The 21,148-nt window shown below is 51.1% G+C and overlaps 1 protein-coding gene across 8 annotated transcripts in view; it reads right to left on the minus strand.

Moving 5' to 3' along the window:
• Shank2 (SH3 and multiple ankyrin repeat domains 2) overlaps positions 1-21,148 on the minus strand; it is a 445,086-nt gene that overhangs the window by 239,653 nt on the left and 184,285 nt on the right. For all 8 annotated transcript variants that reach the window (XM_052712831.1, XM_052712826.1, XM_052712828.1 and 5 more), the window contains 3 exons: positions 20,769-21,087; positions 14,498-14,667; positions 9,418-9,531 (listed from right to left, as the gene is read on the minus strand). In XM_052712831.1, the coding sequence (XP_052568791.1) occupies positions 9,418-9,531; positions 14,498-14,667; positions 20,769-21,087 (603 nt within the window). The remainder of the gene's footprint in view (positions 1-9,417; positions 9,532-14,497; positions 14,668-20,768; positions 21,088-21,148) is intronic.

Here is a 21,148-nt window from a genome sequence, read left to right on the forward strand (position 1 = left end):
ACTACAGGGCCAGTCAGACCTCTGGGGCGTCCATGTTCTTGAGTTCTTGCCTTTACTGCTTGGCCTATGTTGGGTCTTGTTGAGTGGAAGCAAGGAGTGAAAGCTTCCTTTGGTCTACAACCATAGACTCTGGGGACCAAATGTGCAGTTCAGGTTCTCTTGGCCTCTTTCTTGGGGTACACACTGGGGTGATAAAGCCTGGGGTTGCTTCAGGGATCAGAGGAAAGCCAAATAAGGCATTGTAGGTCAGGTTGCCATCCTAATGAGGCTGGTTTAGTGGAGGCTGGAGTTCATATGTGGGTCAGGACCTTTTTCACAGTGACAGAAGAGTTTTCACAAGGAGAAGGAGCACATGGGGCCTCACGGTTCAGACCCCATATCCCCCACCCAGGCAGCCCTGAGAACCTTAGGGACACTTGGTTGTCTCAACCCAGGGAAGGGACTTGTTCAAATGAGGGGTGTGGTGCAGTCACCCCCATATCCCTGCTGGGCTTCCAGCCATAGCCAACCTACTTCTTGTGTTTCTGAAGGGAGCAGTTAACTTGCTTAAAAAAGGATACTGGAATCCCTGGCTCAGACGGGAGGGAGCCTCCATGTGCATTTGAGCAGAAAGGAGGAAACAGGATTACGGTGGAGCTGGCCCCACTGCCTACAGGAGGCACGAGGCCCACGCCTGCCTCTTCTGAGTCACAGAGTGGATCAACAGCCACCAGAGAGTGGAAGTATCCCATGTTCCAGTGAACATCACTCCCCCACGACTTGCTTCAGGGGTGTGTGCACAGGGACCCTTGACTCAGCAAGAAAAACAGATGACCTGAAAGACAAATGGGCCAAAGCCCTGAACTCATGCTGGGCAGGAGATGAACATATCAAATGAGTGCTGAGCATACAGCTTGGAAGTAAGGCACACAGCAGCTGAGAGCATGGCAGCTTCTGGGCATGGGGGGCACACACCTGTGACCCCAGCAATCGAGATGCTGAGGGAAGGGCTGAAGGTTCAAGGCCAGCCTGGGCGATATAGTGAGCTCTGGGCTAAATTGAATGACATAGTGAGACCTTGCCCCAAAGTTTTAAATGGAAGGAAAGGAGGGAGGGAGGGAGGGAGGGAGGGAGGGGGAAGCTGGAGGGAGGGGAGCCACTGATATTGATGAGTATCAGCTGTGGCATGGAGTTTCTGGCCCTGCAGTCGTCTCAGGTGACTCTACACCCCTACAGGATGTATCAGGTGGGAAAGCTTGCACTTCAGGGGAGAAAGTGAATACACACAAAGGCAAAAGCAAAGTGACTTCCTCAAGGGAGCCTGTCACACCAAGAGGAGAGTCAGAGAACCAAATGGAAGTTCTGGAGTGCACAGAGCATTCAGAGGCCTCTGGGAAGGGAGAGGAGCACTGGGCAGAGGCAGGGAGGGAGCGGAACACTCAATCTATGCCCATAACAGCACAGCTTCCCAAGCTAGAGTGCCAGACTTGGTTAGCATTATCTATCTGTCATCACATGATCATTATTACCATCACTGTCCTCACCACAACCATCATTAATACCACCGTCAGCACTGTTATCACCATGACCATCATCACTATCAACATCACCACCATGGTTTATATCACCAACATCACTATCACCATCATCATCATCACTATGACCATCATCACCACCGTCATCAATATCACCACTACCATAACCATCATCACAATCACTATTACTATGACCATCATCACCATGACCATCATTGCCATCATCGTCACCATCTCCATCTCCAACATCATCAACACCATCATCACAGCACTAGCTGGAACACCAATATCACTGTCAACTACACCATACCCACCACGGAGTAGAACCACCATGGCCATTACTGATGTTGCTACAACCATCACTACCTCCTGACTGCCCAACTGCACAGCTACCAAATCATTTCATCCCCCCAGGATGGCTGATATTCTGTAGACACTCCAGCCTCCTTGGTGAAGGGAGCTGCTGGTTCAGTCCTCACTAGACATACACCTTTCTGGCCCTCATCTGTAAAATGGAACCATCTCCTCCTTTATCCCCAATCCCGTTTACTCTGAAGATCATAAGGGTCACCTGAAAATCTATACCAAAGGCTGAAGGACAGCTGTTATGATACCAAGGCTTGTAGCCACGTGTTCTGTAAAGGCACCACACCACAGGGCTGTGAGTGACACCAGAAAATACTTAGTGACTATTGTGGGCAGTGGAACACAGTCGTCAGGAGATCGACTATTGTGGGCAGGTGAACCCTAGAGACTGATCCAGTGCTGACAGTGAGGGGGTCACCAGTGGCCAGGTCCCTGGCCCAGGCTTACCACGGCTGAGGAACTGCTGTTGTTATTAAAGTCACACACAGGAAGGACAAGGCAGTGACCAATTTGCCACCTGTCAGAAGTTTATGCAGTCTGCAGGGGAGGCCTCTGGGTAAATCATCAACCATCCCATGGTGCATGGGGCCAGGCAGCCAGGCACCATTCAGAGATGGAAATGGCTACTGCAGAGGCTTCACTCTAAGACACCAGAAATGACCCTGCAGGGCACCATGTGAAGACAGTTCAGGACTCAGACATCCAACTTTAGACATTTCAACCCATGTGATTCTGGAAGCTTCTTGTAGGTCCTGACATCTGACAGGCCCTGGCAGGATATGTGGCTCACAGAACCCAGATCTCCCACTGGAGCACTCATGACTGAGGTATGGTCAAGATGTGGTACCTTTCACCTGAGGCCTGGCCATCTAGTCATCTGACCACCATTCCCTTATAATATCTCTCAGGTGAAGAGATTCTACGTGTCTCTGGGGCTGGGAACAGGGCTGGGGTAGTGGGGACTCATTTGTCATCTTATCCTCTGGTCTTACATGACCAGTGTTCATCAATGGTCAAGACTTTTATCTCAACAACTAAACTCTGCTGGGGAGAAACAGGGTCAGCAATGTTTTCTGTTTACATGAAAGATGCATCATGGAAAATGACACACGTGTATGCTGGCTTCCCACACTGATTTATTCCCAGAAACCAAGTGCCAATTTTGGAGTTCTTTTTTTTTTTTTCCTTTTGGGACAAGGTTTCACTATATAGTCCAGGCTAGTCTTGAACTCACTGCGTAACCCTGGCTGGCACTGAACTTGTGACGTTCTGTCTCACCTCTGAGAGCTGGGATTACATGTGTGTGCTGCTAATAATGATGAACTTAATCTTAGATTCTTATTCAAGACCCACCTCTAGGGAGCCCCCACCTTCAGTTCAGCTTGAGTATTCAAAGAAGGAAGGGCCCAGCTGTCACCTACCCCATCAGTTCTAGTCAACAAGGAAACTGGCATCTTAGAAAATGGAACAGGTCCCAGGGTGGGGGTGCTGTCTCATACACTAAGGTAGTTGGCCTCTTTGTTATAGCAGCTAACATGGTTCTGCCTGATACAGGTGGGAGGCTTGAGGATCTAGACAACAGTTAGCATGTTTCCTGATCTATTACAACACCATCCTTCCACAGATATAGGGAGCCAACGGCAACCACTTTGTCCTTGGCATGTATCATGTAGGACAAAGAAGAAGAAATTGATATCCCTGACCTGAGGAGCCTGACCTTCAGGAAGGTGGGAGAGGGACATACACATATTTAACCAGAAATTTCTAGAGTGCTGACTGCCACACATATAGCACTGTGGTCACAGGCTACTCTATGCTGCCAACTCTATAGGCTGATGTGTGAGAATAAGTGAGAGTTTGTAAATTGGGCCATGCTGTTATCTCTCATGCACAGAAAATGTGAATATTATGGTCATGATATTCACAGGCCCTTCACCACCATAAGCCTTCACAAGCCACATGAAGAAATCTACCCAGAGTCATTAAGTAACCTCTGCAAGGGACATGTGCTGGTTAATTTTGTGTCAAACTGACATGGGCTGGAGTCATGTGAGAGAAGGGAACCCCAACTGAGAAAGCGTCTCTATAAGATTGGGCTGTAGGCAAGCCTGAAGAGCATTTTCTTAATCAGTGATGGATGGGGGAGGGCCCAGCTCATTGTGGGTGGTACCACCCTGGGCTGGTGGTCCTGGGTTCTATAAGAAAGCAGGCTGAGCAAGCCATGATGAGCAAGCCAGTAAGCAGCACCCCTCCGTGGCCTCTGCATCCTGTCTCCAGGTTCCTGCCCTGCTTGAGTTCTTGTCCTGACTTCCTTCATGATAAATAGCAATGCTGAAGTGTAAGCCAAACAAACATACACAGGCAACACATTCACACACATGAAATAATAATAATAATAATTTTAAAATACACCAGGGCTACCATTTCGCTTTGCTCATTGGTCCTCAGCATCTGAGAACTGTTATTAGGTGACTGGAATTCATGGTCCCACCTACAGGGAGGAAGTGCCCTGCATATGCCCCTTCATGGTAGGTTCAGTCCTTGAACTATTTGCCTATTCTGTGGAATGTTCAAGAGCACTTTTACTTTGCCATGTACAAAGACAAAGGGCTCCCACAGCTCAGACAAAGCTGACCTTGTGTGGAAAGAGCGAGCTGGCTGGAAACACTTAAAATATTAGAACCATCTTTTGGATTCTATGTTTATTCAAGGTCTGCAAATTTCCAGTGTCAAAAAAAAAAAGCTACAGAAAGTACTAACTATGAAAGGGGAAAGGGATAAATTGGACTTCATTTTAAATTCAAAAACCTTCTACTCATTAAAGACACAATTAGAAAACAAAAGGGCAAGTCACAGACTGGGAGACACATTTACAGCAGCCCTGACACAGTCCTGACAAGCTGGGTCTGTACAAGAAAATCACCACACACCCAGACCAAGAGGTAAGAACGCCAGTTAGAAATAGCAAAAAAAAAAACAAACCTCAACAGAGATCTCTCAAAAGAAGTCATGCATGTGGCAACCATGCAGAAGGGGCTTAACCACAAAAGCCATCGGGGGAAACGCAGATAACCCTCACAATAGGAAGCAACTTCACACCCACCAAGCTACTGTGGGAGACTGACGCTATGGGAGGCTGACACCATCAAACACCGGTGTTGAGGCAGAGCACCTGGAAAGCTCCAGCTGCTGGTGCAGGTATGAACCAGCCTGGCAAATCGGACAATTATGTCACAGTTCCTTCCTTCCTTCCTTTGTTCGTTCCTTTGTTCCTTCCTTCGTTCCTTCATTCCTTCATTCCTTCCTTCGTTCCTTCCTTCATTCCTTCCTTTGTTCCTTCCTTCGTTCCTTCGTTCGTTCCTTCCTTCCTCCCTCCCTCCCTTCCATTTATCTGTTAATTTTACACGTAAGTAAATATTTGTGTGTGCAGATGTACACCTACACAGGAGTACACAGGTGCACAGGTGCATGTAGAGGCCAGAAGACAACCTCCAGTGTCATCCTCAGCAATGCTATCTGCCTGGGTTTTGAGGCAGTCTCTCACTGGCCTGGAGCTCGCCCACTGAGCTACATTGTCCAGCCAATAATCCTCTGTCTTTGCCTCCTTGGTGCTGGGATTACAGGTGTTGTTTTGTGGGTTCTTGGGATGGAACTCAGGTCCACACAGGACATGCTACACTGAGTCATCTCCTCAGCCACATGTAACAATTTCCTGTGAAACTACACATGACCCTATCATGTGACCTAGCAGGTTTTCACCCAGGGAAGTGAGAAGAAGTGAAACCAGACATCGACAGTGAGACTTGTATGGCAATGCGTCCAACTTAATTTACAACAGCTCATAGAGAGGAGCCAATCAGTGGTCTTCAGGAAAGTGGAGAACCTGCTCACAGAAAATAATAAAAAAGGGGGTGCTTCGCAGCAACACACAGGCTGCCACAATGCAACACTGTAGACACTGGCTAAATCAGCAAGTCAAGACTAGGCCTGGACTCCAGCAACAGACACAACTCCTGTATGGTGACAGAATCCAAGAAGATGCTTGCCTCTGATGGGATTAGAGGGATAGCTGGACAGCTGCTGGGGAGAACATTCCACCACTGTGACAAAACTCCTGAGCTAATCAGTTTATGAGGAGGGAAGGTTTACCGCCAGAGGGTTCAGTCCTTGGTCTCTTGTCCCTGTTGCTTTGTGTCTGTGACTACACAGCACGCCATAGGGGAGTCTGTTTACCTCATGGCAGCCAGGAAGTACAAAGAGAGAGACAGAGGCAAGGGATGGGGGGCCCTAAAAATTTCTGTCAATGGCCACACCTCCACAATGACCTTACTTCTTCCCACCTAGCCCCCTCATCCTAAAGGTCCTAGGATTTCCCAATTAGAGCATTATAGGTTGGGGCTGAGCCCTGAGCATAAGACCTCTGTGGGGGGAGGCTGTCCAGACCTCTTGGAAGGACAGTCTAGACCTCTGGGGGGGGGAACAGTCTAGACCCCTGGGAGGCAGTCTAGACCTCTTAGAGGGTCAGTCTAGACCTCGGGGCTGGGGGACAGTCTAGATCTCCGGGGAGACAGTCTAGAACCCTGGGGGTTACAGTCTAGACTTTTGGGAGAACAGTCTAGATCTCTGGGGGAGCAGTCAAGATCTCTGGGAAAACAGTCTAGACTTCTGGGAAAACAGTCTAGACCTCTGAGGGGACAGTCTAGACCTCTGGGGGGACAGTCTAGATATAAGCTAGAGAGCTGAGGAAAACACACATCTCTTTTGCAGCTAGAGACACAGGCGTGTACATGTCAGAACACACTGAATCCTTCCCAGGCTCCATGTGTATTGCTGTATGCTCAACTACAAAAGAAATTACTAGAAGAATAGTCACAGCCTTACGACACACAAGGGCAAACAGACACCATGCTTATCTGCAATTCTCCCACCTCGGAAGTACAGCCCAGTTCTACTCCCATGAGTGCTGCTCTTATCCTCCACTCTCCCAGGGATGCTGGCAGGACTCATGGCCTACTATGCTACAAAAAGGTGATTCTGGTCATTTGCCAATGGCCTTGGAGAGAAGGATGCTCCTCACCCACCCAAATCCCTAATCCCCAGAACCTGAGATGTCGCCCTATTGACACACGGACACTAAAAAGACAACTGAGATTGCACATGGACCTTTGCCTGCTGGGCCCTAAAAGTGGTGACAGGGAGGCAGTGGGGGTGTGTCTGAGAGATGTAGCCAGAGAGTGACCCCATCCACAGTTGCTGCCTCAGAAGTGAGAAGAGGCCACAGCCAAAGATGCAGCCTCTAGAAGCTAGGAAAGGGGAAAGCAGATCCTCTCTCTCCAGGAATTTCAGAAGGAGCCAATCCCACTGATGTCTTGACTGAAGCCAGGTGAGACCCCTGTGTCTTCTGACTTCCATGCAGCAAGGGGATGGCTCTGTGCTGCTGACGGATCTTATGAGGCACGAGGCTATGCAATTTAACTCTTTCGCCATGCTCAGTGAGATCTGGAGGCGGTGTCGCTCAGGAACAGGTGACACAGACTTACAAGACATCACCGCTCCATGACATAGCTTGGGCAGAGTGCTAAGAGCCATTCTGTGCTTCCAGATAGACCAGAATGTGAGGATGGTCCTTGGAGCCAGCACCAACCCAGGCCCACAACTCTGTTTGACCAAGGACGTCATTGTGTGGGTCTGAGAGGGAGCATGGGGCCCAACAAGGAATCTCCTCATCACCCTGAAAGTACCTACTGTAGGACGAGTACCCATCTGGCAGGCTCTACTGTTTGTGGGGAAGCTGTAATCGCTCCCAGAGCTGGCGGGTGGGGAGGGCAGGCTGCTCTTCACCCTCCAGCCTGCTCTAAGCCACTATTCTCCACAGGATGAAGAAAGTAGGTTAATGACCCCTCATGTAACCCCTAGGACTGCCCTGTTCAGGTGTGGCTCAGCCACATTTCCAATCAAAAGCAGAGGTTGGGGTGACCCACTGGCTCTGAGAATAAGTATGGGAGGGGAGGAAGTGACGTCCCCACTCCAAACAGCAGGGCCTGAGGAGATAGGGAGTGAAGACAAGGTCATAGATGGGGCAGGGAAGCCTGCTCTGCAGGGGGAAGCTGGAGCCAGACCAGGGCTGGATGGGGGTTAGGCGCTAGGACAGATCAGTTGATATCTGGCCATCAGTGTTCTCGTGGCCTCATCCAGCAAAACCCACCCCTGCCACCCACTAGCTAACTGCCCATCCGCCACCCCATAATACGTCACTTCCAGCCTTGTCTTTCAAAGTCTGGCTGGCTGGGCTGGGGATGTAGCTCAGTGGATAGGGAGCTTGCTTAGCATCCATGAAGCCTTGAGTTCCATCCCTCCATTCCCAGCACCATAGGAACCAAGTAGTGCATACCTATTGTCCCAGCACATGGGAAGAAGAAACAGAAGGACCAGGTGTTCAAGGTCATTCTTACCTACATGGGGAATTAGAGGCCTGTCTGGGCTACATGAGACTATCTCAACAACAAAAACATAAGCAAACAAAAGGGCCTGTCATAGGTCCAGGATTAGATAATACATAATACAACCTAGCAATTGTACTGAGCAGCCCCACAAAGGGAGGCTTAGGACACACAGACCCTCCTGTCTCAAGGCCAAGTTCTCAGAGAAAAGTTTTCTGAGTGACCAACAGACTCTCCAAAGCCCAGCAGGCTTGAAGGATCCCAGTGGCAGGAGGTGCTTCAGACAGCACATATTCCTAGACCCTCCCTGGCCCAGGCAACCTGACCAGGACCCAGAGACTCCCTGTGGAGCATCAGACAGGGCACCTCAAAATACATCCTGAAGGGCACATTTGAACCAAGCTCAGTGGGCCACAGGATCCACACAGACAACACGCCAGTATCTGCAGAGGGCATGTGGCTGCTTTTGGGGGAGCACTGTCAGCCCAGGAGTTCACATAGAAGGAAACAGATCTTAGAGGTGACCACAGATCACCAAGGAGTCCCTTCTGTCCAAGACTCAGGTCTCTCTGCTTCTTCCAGACCATTTCAGGTAAGTGGCCACTGGCACTGAAACCAGAGCAATCCTTTTCCACCAGAACAAGGCTTTCCAGCTGTTTGAGGAACAGCTCTACTGGATGGTGCCCGGACAGCTTTGGCTGTGAGCACTGTGTGGTACCCCCTGTGGAGGGTCTGGAGAGCTCTGCTCATCAGTGGAAAGTGACCTGTGTTCTAATCCCAATCTGGAGGCAGAAAAAAAAAGACATTCACTCAACCCCAGAGTCTCCTGAGAGTGGCAAGGACATACACTCCAAGTTCACGCTTCAGGTTTGCACCGGACACGCAAAGGGCTGCCCTTTAACAGAACCTGCACACCAGTCTGTCAAGTGGTTCTGGTTTAGATGGAGCCCACTGGAACGGGACCAGCCAAGCCATTTGCAAGGATACAGAGAAGCCCTGGGTTTGGAACCTGGCCTTTCACAGTGTGGCCACAACCATGCCACACACTCCAGCCGAGCAGTCCCCCGATTCAGCCTGGCCCTGTGAGGCCGCCTTACCTGCCTGGCTGTCCCGGGGTCTGCACTGCACCTCTTCCACACACTCAGCCGGGAACCACCCGATATGGCCACGGGCGCTGCCTTCCCAGAAGCCACCCTCGCCGATGCTCAGAACTAGAGGTAACAGAAAGGAGAAAGGCATCAGTAATGGGGACAGAAGGGACTAAGCAATGGGACATCAGACAACAGGCAGAGGGAGCGAGGGCCAGCAGCTTGGCAGATGAGGCCAAGTAGCCTTCAGAGAACACAGTGCCAAGGGGTGGGGCGGCAGCCCCAGCCCATGGATCTCTCCCACCTGGCGGGTGATGGAGGAGAGTGAAACCCTAGAGAGCCTTTTTCCTATTTTCTTTTCTTTTCTTTTTTTTTTTTTTTTTGTGTGTGTACACACACGTGTGCACCAGGTGCTGGGGCAGGGTCCCGAGGACCTCACAGTACCCTCTAGCCTCATTAGAATAAAGATTTCAGTTATGAAGGCAAAGCTGGGATGATCTGTTCAAAACAGATATGTGTTGTCTGAACACGGCTACGTGAAGGAGCTTGCTATCCTGTCCATACATCTTAATCTGCCTTGAAATTATTTGAGACTCAAAGCCCTGTCGTGGAGAAAAAGTGGTCCCAGCACGAGTATTTCTTTCCATTATCCTGACCTCAAATGGCAGATAAAGATCTGCTCAGTCCGTGGATATGAAAGGGACAGAACAGCAAACTCTGGCTTTGTAAATTCTTGTCTAATAATCTGAGGAAATGACCCAAATAAAAAGAGACAAGCCACTTCCATGCTGACTGATATCATCATATTTGCTTGAAACAATTTCCTCGAAGTGTGGATTCACGGATGTAACCTCTGCCCTCCACACAGCTCAGCTGGAGGAGAGTCGGCTCAGCCTTTCAGCTCTAGACCCGAGAAGGTCATCTTGGAACAGAGCCCTGGGTGGAAGAGCTGGGTTGTGCAGTGAGGCCCACAAAGACACCCCCATGCCCATTCCTCAGAGCCTTCAGTGTGTCAACCCTGATGCTTCAAAGCACCCAGCAAGAAGTGAGATGCTAAGGTCCGGCTGGCATCCGTTTCTGCCATGCCACACCTTACCTGTGCCACATGTGGGATGGCTTGTTTATTACCGTGTGCCTCGGAGTCTTCACTTGTTAGAGAGGAATAAATACTATTCAGCTCATGGTACCACTGAGTCAACAGAGGCCTATGAACGCTGTCCCTGTTTGTGGGCATCCTGGTACACTGCCTGCCTGGGGGAAGCCTGCATTTAGCTGTGCAGTTGATTCCCCTCAGGCACACAGTCTGGTTGTGCCACCAGGGCAAGGCCCACAGAAGAAGCAAAAGGCTTGTGAGCACAGGCAGCTGCACACAGAGGTGTCATCTGGTAATTTAGGATTTACCAGCTCTGCTCTCTGGGGCATTTTAGTGACATGGGGAACAAGGAAACAACAGGATGCCAGGAGAGCCAGGTAAGATAGGCCTGTGTAGGAGCAGACATGTCCATGTAAGAGTGGGTGTGCCTGTGAGGAAGTGTCTTTTGGAAGTGGGTGTGCCTGGGTGGGAATGTCTTATAAAAGTGGGTGTGTCTTGTGGGAGTGTCTTATGGAAGTGGGTGTGTCTGTGAAGGAGTGTCTAATGGAAGTGGGTGTGTCTGTGTGGGAGTGGGCACACCTTGCCTCATAAAGAGGGAGTCAGGCTTGGCTTCCTTGTAAATCAATACTTAATTCAGAATAGCAAAGATTGCTCTTCTTGTTTAAGGCAATGTGTATAGATGAGGGACTCTCCTCCACAGAGCAGAACAGGAAATTGCACTGGGCTAGGAACTTGGGCAGAAGAGACTCATCCAGGCCAGACCTGGGGACAGAGAGCGGACTAGGAGAGGTCAGGGAAGAGCCAGAACTTCTGATGACCAGAGAGAGGGCAGAATGAAGACATCACATGCCAGACACCCTTCCTGAGGAAGGGTGCACTTAGCACCCAGAACCTTCTAGAAGAAAGGACCATCCTAACTCTACACCTATCTCAGGACAGTACTGTAAGTCACTGATGGGAACAAAGAGCTCCTCGTCCACTTTCTACAGGTCCAGCAACACTATCCAAGCAACCGTCACTACAGGAGGCCCCCCACTACAGATGTGCAGGGGTGGGATTTTCCCTCCCAGTCTTGCCTGAGTGTGAAAACCAGCCAGGAGCATGGAGGAGTGAGGACCTGGAAGGTGTCCTCCTGCTTGGGACACATCTTGGGCCATCCCACACATATGCCACCTTCTGCTTGGATTTAGCCTGGATGTTCAGCAACCCTGACCTCCTGGATAGCCGGCACTGCTGCCTTGAGGCTGCCTGCCCAGGACCAGCAGTGGCTGTATCCAGCTGGCTCCCGGTGCTACCCAGGCAATGATGGACATGCTGGGGAGGTGCCAAGGACCTGTTTACTCCAAGCTTCCTCCAAACACTGTCATGCCTGGCAATGGCTCCGGCTGCTCTGTGCTTGAGAGAATGGCAGTAGGGACACAGGCTGGGGAGGACAGGCTTGCTGGACAGAGGTGCTTCTTGCTGGGAGGTCTTCAAAACCTGGGCTTTGTGGGCCTCTGTGCCTCTGGCCTGCCTCTGCCAGCTCCACATATGTCTAAGAACCACACAAGCCATGGAGCTAGTGACACTACCAGCTCAGATGGAAGCCTCCCCACGGCACCCCTACAGTGCTCTTCTGCAATCTGTCAAGTCAGGAGATGTGAGATGTATCTTGAGAGGCCACAGTACCAATGTGAACAGCAACTATCCAGAGCTATGGCTTTCTATGCACCTGCTATGTTGATAGGGTTAGAAATGGACTCTGGTCCAGGAAGGGTCACACTGTATGGGTGTGTGTGTGTGTGTGTGTGTGTGTGTGTGTGTGTGTGTGGTGTATGTGTTCATGCAGATGTGCCCATGTGCATGTACGTGTGTGTCTGGTTGTGTGGTTATCCTTAGGTGTCTTCTTCACTCACCTTCCTGCAGTACTTTTGACACAAGGTCTCTCGTGAAACCTGGGGCTCACTAATTCTATTAGACTGGCTGGCCAGGGAGCGCCAGGATCCACCTGTCTCTGTCCCTCAAGAGCTGGGATTTCGGGTGCATGCTGCGGTTCCTGGCTGTTGACATGGGGACCAGGGACCTGAACTCAAGTCTTCATGCTTGCTCAGCAAACACTTTACAGCTGGAGCCCCAGCCCTGGCAAGGATGTTCTGAGCACCATTTATGGTGGACCCAAGAGAACGCTATAAATGAAGTTGTCAAGGAGGCACCTGCCCAGCTGCCAGCACACTGCACCTGCCAAGTCTGCATCCCGTGTATTGCTGGTGAGTCTGACACACCATGCTTCTGTTGTAAGATCAACCCATATCACCCACTTGTACAGGAAAATGGCCTGATCCTTGGTGGGTTGTATTGATAAAATTCAGAATTGTATCGCATGGGAAGTTTTTAATCCTTGCATTAACACATTTGCAGAGTCCGGGGACCTTATGGGTATGGTGAACGAGGATTCCAATAGATCCCACTGTGGAGAACAGTTTTAAAGCCTAATAACACAAAAAGCCACCATCAGGAGGCGCTAGCCCTTGTGCAGAGGCAGTCAGGCTCAACAGGGATGCTCCCTTGCTTCAGGAGCAGGAAGGGAGCTTTACAGGGCATACTGGGCAGAGCACAGTCCCCCACAGCAAGGCCATCAGTGGAGGGGATGTAGAGAAAAGCCCCCAGTGTGAGACTCGGGAAGGACCAGAAAGTTGGAACTGGAACCACAGACCTTGAAGATAGTGGGGACAGTCCATGCCAGGGAAGGGGCTGGTGTCCAGAACAAAAATGAAAGTTACCGGGTCCGTGAATGAGGAGAACAAAGCATGTCCTTGAGAGAGCAGACAGAAGCGAATGGATGGAGTATAAACCTCCTGCATGTGCCTGCGGGTGGAATGATCACACTGGGATCTTTAATGCGGTGCGTACGCCAAGCATGGTGTTGGTGTTGTAAAACAGCACATGTAGCCAATGAACGGAAACCCCAGCAGAGTCCTAAGAAGGCGCCGCAATGAGAAAGAAGCAATTTAAAGCACACGCTCAGAAAGTGCAGAAAACATAATTTTTGAAATTATGAACCTCACAGGAGGAACGAGATGGGGAAAGGGGGTTTTTGGAGGAAAGAGTAAGTGAACTTGAAGGAGAAGTGAACAGGGCACTAGGGACTTGTTAGAGGTTCGGAGGCATGGAGGTATGGAAGCTGAATGCCCAGGCTAGGAAACGATGGGGTACACACTCTCCGGATCCTCACAGTTACCCCTGGTGAATGCACAGATAAAAGAATTTATGTATCATATGCTGTGAGCTGGACAATGATCAGGTGGAGAGGACAGGGTCAGAAGCCACCTGCCACCTCTACTTCATCTTGTGTCCAGTGCTGGGGTCTGGGCATGCTGAGCACAGGAAGTGCCCTTCTTGCTCCACCTGGGAGTTTTATCTTCTGCTATGTGGCCCCTGCAGTCCCTACCTGCCTCTTCTCCAGTTCCCTCTGTGACCTTCGGCCACAAGCTTTGAAGTAACGACCCACCTCCCCTCTCCACACTCCATCATTATACATGCTTTCCCGCCATGCCTCACAGACACCCCTCACCTGTACAGGAGCGATCACTGGACCGCTAGGACTCCTGGGGCAGCGCTGGACTTCTCAGCTTGCTCATAAACGTCCTCAGTATTCTGTCTGGAGAATTCCCTTCACCTGGTTGATTTCCTCAGCTCATCAAACCTACACCTACACCACGGGCTGCCCCAACCCCACTCTGTCTGGGGTTTTCTGGCTGGAAAGCAGCTTGACTCACTGAGCCCTAGTTTGGTTCTTCCTTGTACTTGCCACAATGGATCCAGGAGTGTGTGGGCATCTTCTATCCCTAAAGGCCCAGTGCTGGGGACACTGAAAGAAAGGGACCAGTGAGAGTCACAGTACCCTCCCAAGAGACCGCATCTCCCAGTGTAGGCCTTGCTGAACCGATGACTTGGATTCTGCCCTGGCTTTAGAAGACTTGCCAAGGTGTTTCATGGAAGCAGAAGATAAAGACTGACCTTTGACTCTGTCACCTCGGTGAAGGGGGATCTCGCCGTCGACTTGGGGTTGGTATGGCTTGATGGCGACGAAGAGTCTCCCGGGCACCGCACTGTACAGCTTCCTCCTGGGCCCTGGGTACTCAAAGGTGGAGAGGGAGTCCTTGTTGGCACCAGGAGTGAAGGGCGACCTGAATCAGGCAACAGGGAATAGGAGAGAAGAAAGTCACACTTTGTCAACCATAGCCAAATCAGTTTATAAACACTGGGCTAAGAGGGGCCCGGCTGGTATGTGTGAGGCCAGATAGTAATGACATGTGTGGGCCAGGAGTAGTGTCTGTGCTGAAAAGACTCAAGGGGACCCAGTGGCTGCACTGCTGGGTACATCCCCAAGGAAGTAAAGCGGGGACATTTGCACATTGTGTCCCTTGCAGCAGCATCCACAGCCCAGGTGTCCACAGATGGGATGCTGGATGAACAGCACACTACCACCCATGCAATGGAACGTTATTCAGTCAGAAAAAGGATGTTCTGACACTTGCCACAACAGGATGGACCCTGGGGACATTATGCTTGATGAAGGCAGTCATACAAGACCATACGCTGCATGATCCCATCCCTATGTGGTCCCAATTGTGAGGTCCATAGAGGTAGAAAGTAAGATGCTGCACGCTTGAGATCTGTGCAAGGGAAGGAAGCAGCCACTTAACACAAGGACCAGTGGAAAAGAGGCTTGCAGGGAACTTCTAGGAGCCGGTGGGATGTTCTTTGATTTGTTACGGTGAATTTCTGTCTGCGTTTCATTTCTGTTGCTGTGATAAAACACTCTGACAAGAAAGCAATATGGGGGAAGAAGGGCTGATTTGGCTCACAATTCTAGGTCATAGTCTGTTTCTGTGGGGAAGTCAAGACAGGCACTTCAAACAGCTAGCACATCCCATCTAGTCAAGGGCTTGGAGAAATGAACAGAGCTAGCTTTCTCCTCTCTTCTTCAGCCCAGGACCCCAAGCCTAGGGAATAATGCCACCCGTGTGCCCACATCAATTAAGGTAGTTAGAAGAAATTCCTCACAGGCATGCCTATCCAGCCTGACCTAGGCAATCCCTCATTGAAACGATCTTCCCAGGTGCCTTTTATACTGTTTGCCCATGTGTACAAAGGTCCTGTGGTTTGGGGTGCTCTTATAGAATTGCAAAAGTGTTATATTTAACTGTACTTCTTACTTTCTCTGGTCAATCGTGAGATGTGTTATCCATTATGTCATTGGCCCATGGGTTCTTACTTTTCCAACTGGCATGATCATGGGATCCAGCCACTGGACGCTGGTTGAGGTCTTTGAGGGGCCCAGTCTACAGACTGGATATTGGGGCTGTGGTGTGCCAAATTTAGGCCCTCATTTACAATGTTGGTGAGGATGGATGGGGACTGAATGCACAGGCCTTGCTTGCCCCAAAGCCTGGATCTGCCCTTCATCCATGTAAAGCAAAGAGAAAAAAAGGCCAGGTCTCCTGACTTCTTATAGCATGGGTGCAAGGTCTGGAGACATACCTGGGCTCTGTGGACACTGGGGGAGGTAGAAAGGCTGCATGTAGTTGGGGTTCTCCCCAGCAATGCACCCCCTCACACAGGGTTTTCTAAATCATAACCATGAATGCAATCATTACAGAATTCTGGAGGCACAGGTGCCTGAGTGGGCTACGTGACCACAAGGATGCCAGGTGTTAGGTGGAGATGGAGGACAAGGCACGACCTCAGCACCGCCACCTTATATAACCTCTCCTTGCCTTGTCAGCCACATCTTGGTGCTTCATGGATCCATCCATCTGTCCATTCATCCATCCATCCATCCATCCACCTTCCCACATATCCATCCATCCATCCATCCATCCATCCATCCACCTTCCCACATATCCATCCATCCATCCACCTTCCCACATATCCACCCACCCATCCATCCATCCATCCATCCATCCATCCATCCATCCATCCATCCATCCGTCCATCCACCCATCACTTACCAACATGTCCATCCACCACCCACTATTTGTCCATCCATCTACTTAGCCATTGTCAACCACCTGTCCATCCACTCATCTGCTCACCGACTGCATAGCCCAACATGATCTTTTCACTCACACACCCAAAATTTTAAGAAACATTGCCTGAAGCCCAGCTGACCCTTTATTATCAGATACTGGACAAGTCAGTGAATCTCTTGAAGCCTCAGAAGCATTGACCCCATTTCCCAGATGGGAGAGAGGTTCCATGAATAACAACCTCACATGGAAGTCAGAGAGACCCTCACATCCTGATGCTCTATTCTGCCGTGTAGTAAAAGACAGGAGACTGTACGTCAAGGGGAGGTGTTTTATGAACAGTGCCCTCCTGCCCAGGGACCATGTTCTCCTCATGGCAGCCTTGAGCAACAGTAGAGCCATGGCCCCTGCACAGCCCCAGGTAAGGGGTAGTCTCAAATGAGCAGGCCTGAGAAGCCAAGCTGGGACACACAGTGTGAATGGTTCAGCAGTTCCCCAGCCCTGGCATCTGTTTCCTTTATGTTCTGGCCAAGAGCAGCCAGATGGAGTACCAGCTAACTTGTTTTAGTCGGAGGGTTAGACTGTTGGAGATTCAGTACCAGAAAGCCAACGTTCTGTTCTGGGGGTAACTGGGAAGGGTAAATTGGGCCATTTCCCAGCTACCCTGTGTGAACAGGAACTACCCACACACTGAGCTTCTCCATTCATTCACTCCTCCATCAGTTACTCATTCATTTATTTATAACTTTCCAGGTGGTCCAGCACAGGGCAGCACACACATCTGAGAAGACAGGAGAGGCCACATAGGGTGAGCCAGAGTGTATTCCAACCAGGTATGTTTCTGCTAAGACCAAGGTGATGGCAGAAGTCAAGGTCTGGGTGCACACACCCTGTCTAAGCTAGGGTGAGAGTCAGGGTAACTGAGGCCATGGAAGGTGTCTGAAGGAACACACGGCAAATCATGAGACTAGGGCACCATGGCTGTGGCAGTAGGATGGGACCAGAGTGGTCCAAGGATGGAGGTGGGGCATTCTATAAGGAGGCACTGTGGCTGCTCTTGGGAAGACAGGGGGCAGGGCTGATGTGCAGAGTCAAAGAAGTCCAGATATGGCCAGGAAGAGTCAGCTGACAGAAGCCTGCTGAAATCACTGTCTCTCTGGGACAATGGAGGTTGTGAGAGCTGCTAGCTGGGGCTTGGGCATAGCAGATGGCATGTCCAGCGCATAGGGACTTGAGCGCTGGCTGTGGGTCAGCTGCATTACCCATCATTGCTATGCCTACAGACTCAATACATGTCATCCTGTTCTTTTCTGGCCATTTAGGACTTAAGAGCAAGGAACATGCCAAACCAGCAAGGACATGAGGCATATTTCAGGCACCTTAGTTTACCCTGCCCCCAGCTGCCCATCCCCAGGAGCTATTACAGGGACAAAGACTTGCCATCATTCAATAGGCCCATCACACTAGCCCAAAGAGACCACTTCAGGAGGGGCTAGGATACAGGTGGGACAATCAGCCTTCAGTGGGCAGACCCACTGTATCTTTGAGAGTGAATAGAGTGAGGGGCCCACCCAACTCGCAGGTAGGAAGTGGGGTACCAGTACTGTGTTGACCATGGAGGAGTACCTCCTTTGTCCAGATGGCCAACAAGCCCTTAATGGCTCTAGTTGGGTGGGAGAGGGTTCTGCCTGTATGTAAGGCCAGGTCCACCCCAACTCCAGAGACCTCCACTGGGTGAAAATGGCTGCTCTAATCATGGCTTCTTCCCCATGTTTTCCCATCCTCTGCTGAACTTATGGGGTATCATCCCTTCTTGACACCCACTCATTTTCTATCGGATGTCTCCAGTCCTCCAGAGAGTAGCCTTATGCCTCCCCAGGTCTGAATCCCATCTTGTGTGAAGCTGTTACCAAGCTGTCTCCCTCCCATGCAAGGTGGGGAACACACATTCACCTGCACACAGGGAATGGCCCATGCGAGGGGCTGTAACTCCTGCACCCAGGCAGTTGCCGCCTGCCAGAGGGGCCACAGACTACTGCACTTTGCAGAAGACACAAGGAGAAGGGGTGTCTGAACCCAGATTCCATAAGCAGCCAGGATGCACCTGCTCCTATGGGGAGCACTCTTCACATGGCCCTACCTACTCCAACTGTAAACCTGGTAGTCTTATCCACCCTGTACTGATGGTGTCTGAGTGACATGCTACCACACATTAGGTGTGGGTGACAAGAAGGTATCCAGGGAGATCTAGACTCCACATTAAAACTCTCTCTCTCTCTCTCTCTCTCTCTCTCTCTCTCTCTCTCTCCCTCCCTCCCTCTCTCCCTCCCTCCCTCCCTTCTTTCCCTCCCCCATCCTCCCTCTCTCCTCCCTCTCTCTTTCCCTTTTTCTCTCTCCCTCCCCCCTTTTCTGTTAGCATAGCCCAGGGATCAGGATGAAATCCAGAGGCGGGAACCCTTTTCCCTCTTTGCTGAGATAACCATGTCTCTGCTCCATCGAGGGTAGGATTGAGTGTTCAGGTCCCCATGTTCCTATAGATCCAGAGGGAGAACATATGGGTAGAAATAGGCCATAGCTACATGGCAATCTGACTGTCACCTTCACGGCCATGTCTGATAGGTTGGGATGGACAGGCAAAGTGGTTACCCCAGAATCTTCTAGAGCCTACAGGAAAAATACTAGACTGTCCTGTGCGCTTTGACATCCATGGCACGTCTAGAAAGTTTTATGATCTCTGAGCACCTTGCTTTGTGATGTGAGATCCTTGTCTCAAGAGGGTGTCCTTCCCTGATATCAACTGAAGAACTGGCATTTGTTGCGGGGTAAGTGGGGGAGATGGTGATGCCAATGTCACCATCCTCACCTCACGACCTGAAACCCCAGGGATAGATGGGGCTTGGGAAGGGCACCACGTTCCAGATGAACACAGTTAGGAAGGGGCCTAGGACACCACTGTCTCCCCAGTGATCTCACCAGCACCAGGTCTTTCTCCTTGCCAAAGCAAGAGTCACTCAGGACAGATAAGATGGTAGTGGAATGTCCCTGTGATGAGTACAGCCAGACCAGCCTGTGATATTGAGCACTCTTCCACATCTGGGCAGCTGAGAGAGGCCTGGGAGTACTGGACTGCCCCATCCAGCTCCCAGGGTTCCCACAGGGTAAATGCAAAGTCTCCAGGGAAAGTTAGCAGGATTGTGACTCAGCTGTGCCTCTGGGTGCCACTAGAGGGCGCCATCTCTGGAGAGGTGAGCACTGAGACTCACCTGTCCTATATAGGCCCAGGGCAGAAGTTGTGGACAAGCACACTGCTTCCCACTCTTTCTGGGCCAGCCTGCATTAGTTAGGACAGGGTAGGCGAAAATCAAAGAGGAGACCAAGGAAAGGGAGACAAAAGATACTAGGAAAAGGAGAATGGACTCCTCCAGTGAAGACAGGGCCATGGCAGGTGCCTGTCCACATCCTGCTCTCCTCCACGGCCTGCCACAGCAATCACAGGAAGCCAATAAGACCCATTCCTGCTGCTCTGAATCTCTCTGATGGCCACCAAACACGGCCTCAAGGCCCCATAATGAACTGATCCCTGAGAGTCTCTTCTCTTGGCTAAGAAACTCAGGAAGGCAGAGCTGACATGGGGATGCAGGTTCCCTCCTGGCCGTGTAGGTTGGAAGCCCCTTCCCTAGGGAAGGTCCAGGCTGTGACACCCTGAGTGGTCCCTCAGCCTGCCCAATTCTAGCCTGCTACCTGAGCTGCTTCAGAGGTGGTGGAGGGGCTCTGAGGCCCCGCCGTGCTGGGCAGATACAGTTCCCACTTGTAGCATAAGCCAAGGCTGCTGGGGACATGGCTGGTCTCTTGTGCAGTAACATGGCTCTGAGCCTCAGCAATTTCCTCTGGGCTGAGATGTCCCATTGCTGTAAGCATGTGGTCCCTGGAGTGGACACAGTGTGCATGACAGAGGAGACTGTGCCACAGGCTGTATGACGGCACAGACTGTACTCTCCACCCTGACTCCCTGTGGCCATTTCACTTCAAGAACCAAGGAGTCAAGGCACTGGGAAGGACATAAGGCCCCTGCAAAGCTCAGCTTCCCTCACCCATGCTGAAAAATAGCCACTCAGGGTGCCAGACTAAACAGGGAGCCCCCAGCCTCAGAGGGCAGAATTCAACCTCGGCGTTTTCTGGGGTAGCCTGAGTTGAGAAACATGTATGGCTAACCATCTCCCATGGGAGCCCATGCCCACTACCCAGCTTCTCCTTACCCCACATGCCAATGTGGCTGTGGTCTCTTGCCATCCTCGCCAGTGCCACCGAGCCTGTTGAGTGAGGGGGAGCGGCTGCGGGGCCCAGGGGCATAGCTTCCAAGGCTCTTCGTGGCTCCATCAGGCTTGTTGGGTGTCTGCTGCAGCAGCTGGGGTGAGAGGCTTCGGTGGGAGGTGGCTGCAGAGCAGACAGCCCATTCAGGTGCACCAGCATGGAGGTTGTTGTCACTATTGGAACGCAGAAGAACTCTGGGGGCAGCCAATGTATTGGGGGGCCGCCGCCTGCGGTTGGAATAAGCTGGGGCCTCTCGGAAGGGCACTGGTTTGGGGAGAGAAAGAGAGAGGCAGATAAGTAATGCTAGGGAACAGGGACACAGGGA

This window comes from Peromyscus californicus, unplaced genomic scaffold (assembly GCF_007827085.1).
Source record: "Peromyscus californicus insignis strain IS unplaced genomic scaffold, ASM782708v3 Scaffold_4__1_contigs__length_199733344, whole genome shotgun sequence".
Lineage (NCBI taxonomy): Eukaryota > Metazoa > Chordata > Mammalia > Rodentia > Cricetidae > Peromyscus > Peromyscus californicus.